Source organism: Sciurus vulgaris (genome assembly GCF_902686455.1).
Source record: "Sciurus vulgaris genome assembly, chromosome: 11".
In the NCBI taxonomy this organism is placed as follows: domain Eukaryota; kingdom Metazoa; phylum Chordata; class Mammalia; order Rodentia; family Sciuridae; genus Sciurus; species Sciurus vulgaris.
This window is the reverse complement of record NC_136472.1, coordinates 18,759,825-18,770,492: the sequence shown is the minus strand read 5'-3', so window position 1 is coordinate 18,770,492 and position 10,668 is coordinate 18,759,825. Positions and strand designations below refer to the sequence as shown.

Sequence of the window (10,668 nt, the reverse complement as noted above, 5' to 3'; positions counted from 1 at the left end):
CAGTTCTTATCTCATGAGCCCCATTCAACCCTAATATTAGCTAAAGGATTTAAAGAGTTAGTGCATCATGAAAAACACCTTCTAAATAACTTTCAAGAATCAAAAATCATAATGAATTGCCTTTTTAAACAAATGGTGTAAGCCAAAACAACAACACAATGTCACAAAAATGGTATATATGTGCTCTCATTAACCTTCTATTTGCTTCCTTGGAAGGGAGAATAAAGATTTTGACTCTTCCATAACTCAAGCCAATTCACGTCATCTGATACCAACTATCTCCAATGAGAAAAACAAGAAAACAAAGAGGATGTTGAAGAGTAATTATACCAGGCCAACTGAGTTCCTGTTTGTTGGATTCACAGATTCTCTTCCCCTCAGACTCGCACTATTCTTGGTGTTTTTCATAGTGTATGCCTTAACTCTGGTGGGCAACGTGGGTTTAATAGTCCTAACTAATATCCATTCAAGCCTGCAAACCCCCATGTATTACTTTCTTAGCAACCTCTCTTTCTTAGACATCAGCTATTCTACAGCAATTGCTCCAAAAATGCTGGTGAACTTCTTAGCTTCCAGGAAGATCATCTCTTTCTATGGCTGTGCCCTGCAGATGTTTTTCTTTGCTTGTTTTGCGGATGCAGAGTGCCTGGTCTTGGCAGCCATGGCCTATGACCGCTACGCAGCCATCTGCAACCCGTTGCTCTATCCTACACTGATGTCGCGGAGACTCTGCATCAGCCTCATCCTGCTGGCTTACTTCAGTGGAGGTATGACTTCGCTGGTGCATGTGTCCCTCACATTCAGGCTGCCGTTCTGTGGCTCCAATGTGGTCAACCATTTTTTCTGTGACATCCCCCCTCTCCTGGCTTTGTCATGTGCAGATACCCACATCAATGAGCTTCTGCTCTTTATCTTGTGTGGCAGCATCCAGACCAGCACTTTTGTGGTAATATTTGTCTCTTACCTCTGCATCCTCATGACGGTTCTGAGCATCAAGTCCTCGGGAGGCAGAAGCAAAACCTTCTCCACCTGTGCTTCCCATCTCCTAGCGGTCACCTTATTCTATGGGACACTCTTATTTATGTACCTACGTCCCACCACTAGCTATTCCCCAGAAACTGACAAGGTAGTTGCAGTGTTTTATACTGTGGTCTTTCCCATGTTTAACCCAATAATCTACAGTTTCAGAAATAAGGATGTCAAAAACGCCCTCAAAAATCTGTGTGGAAAAAAGTGTATTTTCAAATGAATAGGAATTTGAATTATTTGCTAATACTTGAGACTCAGTCTGTCCTTCCAGTTTCCTCCTCCTCTTTTTCCTAATCATCAGAAATTATGCCCCAAACATATTATGGGTAAATTATTATAAATTTACCACTGTAGGTCATTTGGGGAAGAACAGGAATTTTAATAGTTTACTTCTTTCCAATCAAAGAGAATTGAATATTTTCCCACTTATTCGTGTCCTTCAGTTTATTTCATCAGTATTTCATGGCTTTCAGTTTAGAAAATTTTCGACTTTATTGTTTAAATTTGGTAAAGTATTGATTTTTTTTTCCTGCAACTGGTGTAAATGATTTTTTTTTTAATTTTTTCCCCAATAACTTGTAGTATAAGACTGGTAGGATATGAAAATGCTACTAGTGATTTATCCATGATGATTTTGTGTCTGGGAACTTTGCAACTTTGCCTCATTTACAAGCCCTAATAGGTTTTTTGTTTGTGTGTTTGTTTTTTTGTGTCACTTTAGGGCTTTTTGTATATAAGACTATGTCATCTGCAATTAGAGAGAATTTAACTTTTGCTGTTCCAAACTGTATTCCTTTTATTTCTTTCCTTTGCCTAATGGCTGTGACTAGGACTTCCAGTATTTTTTTGAATAGAAGCAAAAATAATTGGCATTTTAGTCTTGTTCCAGATCTCACAGAAAAAGCTTTCAACCTTTTCCAGTCAGTGGGATATTAGCTGGTTGTCATATATGGACTTTATTGTGTTGAGGTAGATTGATTTTTTAATCCAGTAGCATTTTTATTTATTCATGCTAATTCACCTGGAAAGATGTCTGCTGCATTGTATTTAAATATTTATGAACATCAATGTCAGAATAAATCTATTTCAATGGATATTCAATATCCCACATAACTTAATATAGCCTCATAATAATTCCCACACCAAAACAGTGATTTTTTAGTAAATTTTGACCCATTATTACTCCTATATTATGTTTTTCTCAGTTTTCAAGTGTAGGAGATGAAGAGAAATTTTACTTAGCCTCAGCGGGAGGTGGTCACCTGGAAAACAAAACAAATTTCCTTTTGGGGGGCGGGGTATGGGGGATTAAACTCAGGGGCTCACAAACACTGAGCCACATCCAAATTCCTATGACTTGCTTTTATTTAGAGACAGGGTCTCACTGAGTTGCTTAGTGCCTGGTTTTTCCTGAGGCTGACTTTGAATTCATAATCCTCTGTCTCAGCCTCCAGAGCCTCTGGGATTAAAGGCATGTGTCACCACCCCCAGCTTGGAAAACAAATTTCTTAAACTCCACGAACACATTTCAGAATTTCTGGGTCCCAAGTCCTTTTGGGAACTCCAGGTTGCCCATTATCATGTGCTAACTACTAAAGCTCTGCCAACCAAGTAACTAGTTAACTATTCACAAATGAGGTCAAGCTATGTACGCTTCGACCTGAAGACATGGAGACCTTCTTCTGAGCATGACACGCTATTCATTCTAACGCACTTTATATCATTAGTCAATATCAAATAGTAAAGTAAATCCTAAAAGTACATGAAAAAAAAAAAAATGCTCTGCTTTTGCCAAAGATTGTTTTCCATTAACCCAGGCTGCTAACTCACTGGTTTATGTGACTGTATTGAAGAAAAAATAAGCCAATTAATACAGAGTTATGTATTAATTACTAATCCATTAGCAAATTCCATCACTATTGTTGCTGTATTAAACAGTATATTGAGCTGGGTGTGGTGGCACATGCCTATAATCCCAGTGACTCCCAAGGCTGAGGGAGGAGATTGTGAGTTCAAAGCCAGCCTCAGCAAAAGTGAGGCACTAAGCAACTCCGTGAGACCCTGTCTCTAAATATAATAAAAAGTAGGGCTGGGGATGAGACTTAGTGGTTGAGTGCCCCTGAGTTCAGTCCCCGCTACCTAAAAACAAACAAAAAACAATATTTTGAAAGAGAGTACCTTCAACAACCTAAATGAAAACTGCTAACTGTTGGCTTCCAGTTTCCATTCTCTGTAGAATAACTCAGTATTCCTTTACTGATGTGCATGAAAACCATCACATTTTCTCTTCTACTCATGCTACAAATTCAAGATTAATTTTTCAGTCACATTGTTATAAGCATAAATTAGAGGGTAACTTCAAATCTGTAACAGAGGAAGGCTTAAACAAAATTGACTTCTGCTGGAATAATGCTGTTTCCTCTGATGTAGCCGCTGAGCATCCATCTCCCTCCTGCTCAGATGATTTCTTCACCATGTTGGAGCTGTGAGGAATGATTTTAGTCTCATATTGAAAATATTGGCCACGAAATCCACAAGCTACAATTTTCAAAAATAAGTCTGAATCTTAGGCAACTGCTCTCCTGTAACTACTATGCAGTTTCTAAAAGTAGTTAATATCTGAAGCTGGAAGTACTTATCTTCTCATGTAAATGAACAGAGGGAAGAAAATAAAGAGTAAAATTTTAAGAAGGTGAAGTCTAATAGTGGAGTATGGCAAACACTTTTGCTTACCTAAGCAGCAGGGAAGGATTATCTCTTCTGTTCACAAAGCTCCCCCTGACTCAGATGGCCAGCCTGCCAGTGGGCCTCCCCTCTTCCTTTCCTGCATCCACACCCATGCTGACAGAGGGAGCCAAGCTTCCTCAGCTGGGGCCTGCCTCAGTCTGCACCTCAGACTTCTCACCACGTGGAAGCTGCAGTGAATTTCTTCTATAACTAACGTCTTGAGAGTTTGCATCTTGAAGAGATGTTGAATTTTATCAAACACCTTTCCTGAATGTATTGAAAGAATCCTCTGGCTTTGGACATTTATTCTGTGATGTACATTTATTGACATACATATGTTGAGCCATCTTTGAATCCTTAAGAGACTCCCACTGCATCATAGTGAATAGCCTTTTCAAAATGCTAATAAATTTAGTTGGTGCTTTAGTCAGCTCATTTTAGCTGTTGTGACCAAAAGATCCGACAAGATCAAATTGAAGAAAGAAAAGTTTATTTTGGGATTCACAGTTTCAGAGGCCCCAGTTCATAGATGGCCAACCTCATCTCTTGGGACTCAAGGTGAAACAGCACATCATGACAAACTTGTGTAGTGGGAAAGTGGCTCAGGATATGACCAGGAAGCAGAGAGACACCAAGCTCAGCTCACAAAGTATATGGCCAGAAGCATGCCCCCAATTAACCACCTGCTCCAGTGGCACCCCACCTGCCTGCAGTCACCACTCAGTCAGTCCCTATCAGGAGATTAACTCATTGATTAGGGTAATGCTCTCATAAACCAACCATTTCACTGCTAAACCTTCTTGCATTGAGCTAATGGGGGATACTTAGTATCTAAAACATAACAGCTTGATACTACATTGCTGAGTATTTTTGCATCTATATTTAGCAGGGATATTTACCTGTATTTTCTTTCTTTTTGTCTTAATTTCTTTGGGATATTTTTTGTTTGTGTATTTGTATGTTTTTTGTATCTTTGATTTGCCATCAGTATCTTGTGGGAATGAGTCTAAAAGAATTTCCTCCTTATCCTTTTCAAAATTTTGGTATAGATCAAGTAGAATTATTAGTTCTTCAAATGTCTGGTTGAATTCAGTAGTAAAGTCATCAGATTCTGGGCTTTTCTTTTTTTTTTTTTTTTCTTCCTTTTTTTTTTTTAATTTTGATTCACTGTTCCCAAATGGGATACCACTTTCATTTCTCTAGTTGTGTACGAAGTAGAGCCACGACATTTGTGTAATCATACATGTACATAGGGTGATGATGTTTGTCTCATTCCATTATCTATCCTTCCCCCTGCCCCTCCCCACCCCTTATTTTCCTCTATACAGTCCATCCTTTCTTGCCTCCCTCTGCCCAGTTATGTATCATCATCCACTTATCAGAGAAATCATTTGTCTTTTGGTTTTTTGGGATTAGTTTATTTCACTTAGCATGATATTCTCCAGTTCCATCCATTTACCTGTAAATGCCATAATTTTATTCTTCTTTATGGATGACTAATATTCCATTGTGTGTATATACCACAATTTCTTTGATAAGAGATGTTTTGTTACTGAATCACTCTCCCTTCATATTATCAGTCTATGTAGAGTTTCTGTTTTTTAGTACTCTACCATTGAGCTTGGATATAGGCTGAACTCAGCAGCAGTCCCTGCAGGTGGCCCAGGGAAATTCTCCTGCCTGCTGAACTGCATTCAGATACCTCCTTAGACCAGGCCAGGTATAATTGTTGAAACGGATGGGATATGGACAAATTAAGGATATAATAAAACATTCTTGGTATCCCCACATGAAATAGAGCTGAGAGACTCTGGAGAAAAAATGCTCAGTATAAAAATGATTGTTCCCATAATTCTGCAGAGCCAAGCTAGTGAATCAGCTTGCCATATTTTTGAAGACATTATTTTCTTGAGTGTAATACCACTTTTGACCATAAAACTAGATTTACAGAGCAACTGCTGCCACTTCACAAGAAGAACATGCCAGCTCCGTTAGTATTTGAGTAGATGTCTCTGACCAAATAAAACTCTTAACCTTTCCTTTGTTCTCTGGATATGCCAGAGGGCTGGATAGTCTTCCTGTGTCCTGGATTGTAATGTTATTCTTTATTCCCAATTAGAAGTTGCTTTTATTAGAGAATCTTCTCTGTGTTTGTGAGTGATCTTGACAATGAAAGTTTTAATTGTGTTTTCTAAACAATGAGAAGGGCTTGTAAAATAAATGCGAGTATTAACACATAGAAATGAATTTTAATTGTAAAACCGTTGAACCTAAGAGAAACTTATGTTATTTGTATTTTCAACATCATTCACCTCTTGCATATGTTTACAATAGTTCTAAGTAGGCAGAGTTTCCTGAAACTCACGCCGTATCCTATCAGGAAACCAATGGCTGTTTCCCTCATTTGCATCGTTTTTCATGAGAAGTTTTCATTTTCTCTGATCAACCAACATTTATAAGCGCTTCCCTAAACATGTAGCACACTTCTGTACTCTGGCATCTGAGTTCATTATATTTGTCAGACAAGTAGAACTCACACAAGTACCGATCCCACACAAGGAGTGACAGGAATAGGGTCATCATATGGAATTCAAGTCCACTACATACCCACTGGTTCTTCTATGTCACCATGGAGTTATGGTAAGAAAAGTGATACAGGCTTTGTCTTTTCAAAACTTCTGGCTTATGAGCTTCCTCAGAAGCTTGATCTTTAACCTGAAACAGATGTTGCATTGTGTCACCTTCTCTCTTCTTCACTGCAAATACTGACATATCTGTGACTTCATCTGACTTAAAGGAATATCTTAAGGAATCTTTTTCTTAATGAGGATATGATCTTCATAAATATAAATATTATTGTCTGGCGCCAATGTCTTCTCTGGTAATAATATAAGAAATAAAGAGAAAGAAATTAGACTACTACCATAATAGCACATTTAAAAATGCCCAGGCAGGCTTATACCAGCTTTCAAAATTACCTAGATGATAACTGATACATTTAGCATTTCTTAAAACATTTAAAGGCTAAAATTTATTACACTAAAGTCTAAAAATATCCTGAGGCATCTTGATATATCTTTGCACCATTAATGAAAGAAGCAATTTGCAGCATGTTTCAGTGATGAGATGACATTTAATTTTACTGCATTTTTTCTGATTTTCTTTTGAAACCCTATTCTCTTTATTTGCCTAACATCATTCATCTGTTGATGGTTTCGAGAAATTCTAGATTTCCTTTTTTCTTTCGACATAGTAATATCTTTCATTTTTTATTCCCAAACACTCTAATGATATTTTGGGAACTTCACCATTGTTTGTAATTTTTTATACTTCTTTGGACTTTGTACAATGTTTGGATTTGCATTGTCATTTCTTTTATTTCTATGCATATCATAGCCAAGACATGTTGGGACTAATGACATGTTAACTAACTCAGGCTGACTCCTTACTTCCTGGTGAGTGAGCAAGATCAAGGCCTCAAAGGCGGTTTCAATAGTTAATCATGATGAATCGGACCACCGTCAGGGATTGGTTAACAATAGTTCCGCAAATGTGATCAGCTCATGCTTGCCATATAGTCTTATGGGACTCTTGTCTGCGTGAACACCCCATGCCTTGCTGACCTTTAAGCTGATTGGTTCCCGCCTAGCCCCCACCCTACATAAAAGCTGTGTGATTTCCTCAATAAACGAGTTCCTGCTGTGACGGGTCTCCCTGACGCGTCTGATTGTCCTCTGCACGGAGGGCTGGGAGCCGGCGGTCAGTCAGCCTTACCTATCCTGGTCTGACCTTGTTGGGGAGTGTCCCCTTCCCTTGCCGCTGGTTGAGAAGAGCAAGGGGGCTTAAGACCCCACCAAAGACATGTTAATTAATCAACAGTAGAAATCATAAAATATCTGCCACTCTCTCAAACACACACAGTTGATAAATGTAATTGAATTATTAGAGAGTCAAATACAGACTTATGTTATAGCCAATAAACCTATGTGAAAGAGATGCAAAAATCCCCTGCAATATTAATTCCCTACAATTTCAGCAGAATAAAAGTTATAAGGAAATTATAGGACACAGGACACTGTACCCACCCCGCCACCTGCCACGTACCTGCCTTGTGGCTCCCCAGCTTCTTTGGAGGCTGGTTCAGGCATTTTGAATTACTCCTGAGGGTGTGGCCACCATCATTAGAAGGGCAGCTGCCTTCCTGAGATACCTACAGGAGGCAGGAGGCCCTTTGATAAGAACCTCTATTACTCACTTACATCCTGCACCTTTCCCCATCCTCTTCATTCACAGCTAGAAATACTGTACATAGTAATTGAACTCATCCTGTTTATTACAATAATGTTAAAGGCTTTATAGGGACTCTCTCGTTCAGGTCTGCATTTTCTCTGTATTGGGTGCTACTAATATTGACCTCCCCCTCAAAGGAGAGGTACTGAAAACTGCAGGGTCACAATAAACCTGCAGGGGGGAAACTTCAACCTCAGATCTTCACTGCTGGAGGGGAACATACAAAAACAACATGAAAACACAGAGGAAGAAAGTGTCTCTAAGAAACCAGGATGCTATTTCCATAGAATCCAATGACAGCATGGCAATAGAGACAACAGAAAAAGAGTTTAGAATCTGCATAAAATAAAATGATCTGTGAAGCAAAAGATAAAAGAGCAACTGCAGGCAATGCTTGATCACTCCAGTAAACAGTTAAAAGAGCAAATGCAGGAAGCAAAAGAACACTTAAATAAAGAGAGATTCTGAAAAAAAAATACTTGAAAGAAATCATAAATCGAATTAAAAACTCAATAGAAAGCATTACAAACAGAATAGATCTCATGGAAGACAGAATCTTAGACAATGAAGAAAAATATTTAATCTTGAAAATAAAGTTGAACAAACTAAGACGATGTTAAGAATTATGAATGGAACCTCCAAGAATTATGGAATATCATGAAAAGATCAAATTTAAGAATTACTGGGATTTAGGAAGGCAGCGATAAAAACCAAAGGAATGAAAACCTGTTCAATGAAATAATATTAAAAATTTTCCCAAACCTGAAAAATGAAATGGAAAATCAAATACAAGAGGCTTACAGAACACTAGGTGCACAAAATTACCACAGATCCACACCAACTCATATTATAATTAAAATACCTCACATATAAAATAAAGAGAGGATGTTAAAGGCTGTGAGAGAAGAGTGTCAGATTACTTATAAAGGGAAACCAATACAGATATCAGCAGATTTCTCAGCCCAGACCCTAAAAGCAAGAATGGAAAAACATATTTAAAGCTCTGAAAGAACATGGGTGCCAACCAAGAATCCTATACCCAGCAAAATGAACCTTCAGATTTGATGATGAAATAAAATCTTTCCACAATAAACAAAAGTAAAAAGAATTTACAAATAGAAATCCTGCCCTACAGAAAATTTTCAGCAAAATATTTCATGAGGAGAAAGTGAAAAGCAACAATATAATTCAACAAAGGGAGAAACTGCACAAAAGGAAAAGTCTGTCAAAAGAGAAACCAAGTCAAGTTAAAAAACAAAAATAAACCAAAATGATCTGGAATACAAATCATATCACATCCTCATATCAGATAAAGTGGACTTTAAACCTAACTGAGAAGGGATAAAGAAGGACATTTCATATGCTTCAGGGAATCATAAACCAGCAAGATATAACAATTTTAAATATTTATGCCCCAAACAATAGAGCAACTATGTACATCAAGCAAACCCTTCTCAATTTTAAGAATCAAATAGACCAAAACACAATAGTGGGGGACTTTAAAACACTGCTCTCACGAATGGATAGGTCCTCCAAACAAAAACTGGACAAAGAAACTATAGAACTATTTAAAACAATCAATGATATAGAGTTAATGGAAATTTAGACTATTTTATCCGTCATACAGCAAATATACTTTCTTCTCAGCAACTCATGGATCCTTCTCCAAAATAGGCCATATGCTATGCCACCAAGAAGCCATTAGTAAATGCAAAAAAAAAAAAAAAAAAAAAAAAAAACAGAGATACTACCTTGTATCCTATCAGACCCTAATGGAATGCAATTAGAAATCAAAGATAAAACAACAAACAAAAACTACTCATAAACCTGAAGACTAAAAAATATGCTATTGAATGATGGAACGATAACAGAAAACATCAGGGAAGAAATAAAAAAAAGTTCTTAGAGATAAATAAGAACAAAGACACAACATATCAAAATCTCTGGGACACTCTGAAAGCAGTACTAAGAGGAAAGTGCATTGCATTGAGCTAATACATTAAAAAAATAAAAAGTCAACAACTAAATGACTTAACATTACATCTCAAAGCCATAGAAAAAGCAGAATAGATCAACACCAAAAATAGTAGAAGAAAGGAAATAATTAAAATCAGAGCTGAATCAATGAAATTGAAACAAGAGAAACAATTCAAAAAATTGACAAAACAAAAAGTTGGTTCTTAGAAAAAGTAAACAAAATTGATATAACCGTAGCCACACTAATGAAGAAGAGAGAGAGAAAACACAAATTTGTGATGAAAAAGGAAAGATCACGACAGACACCACTGAAATACATAACATAACTAAAAGCTACTTTGAAAATCTATATTCCAAAAAATAGAAAATATCAAAGACATTGACAAATTTTTAGAGATATATGATCCTTCCAAACTGAATCAGGAAGATGTACACAATTTAAGCAGATCAATTTCAAGCACCGAAATAGATGACCTCAAAAACCTACCAACCAAGAAAAGCCCAGGACCAGATGAATTCTCAGTGGAATTCCACAAGACCTTTAAAGAAGATCTAATACCAATACTCTTCAAAGTACTCCAGGAGACAGAAAAGGAGGGAACACTTCCACACTCAATGTTATGAAGCTAGTATCGCTCTGATACC

At 37.3% G+C, this 10,668-nt stretch overlaps 1 protein-coding gene across 1 annotated transcript; it reads left to right on the top strand.

Moving 5' to 3' along the window:
• Nucleotides 1-310: 310 nt before the first annotated feature.
• On the top strand, nucleotides 311-1,249 carry LOC306638986 (olfactory receptor 5AS1-like; the record flags this gene model as incomplete). Its single annotated transcript, XM_079102435.1, has 1 exon — nucleotides 311-1,249. One exon carries the CDS (start codon nucleotides 311-313, stop codon nucleotides 1,247-1,249), a length of 939 nt encoding a protein of 312 aa, XP_078958561.1.
• Between the last annotated feature and the right edge of the window lie 9,419 nt (nucleotides 1,250-10,668).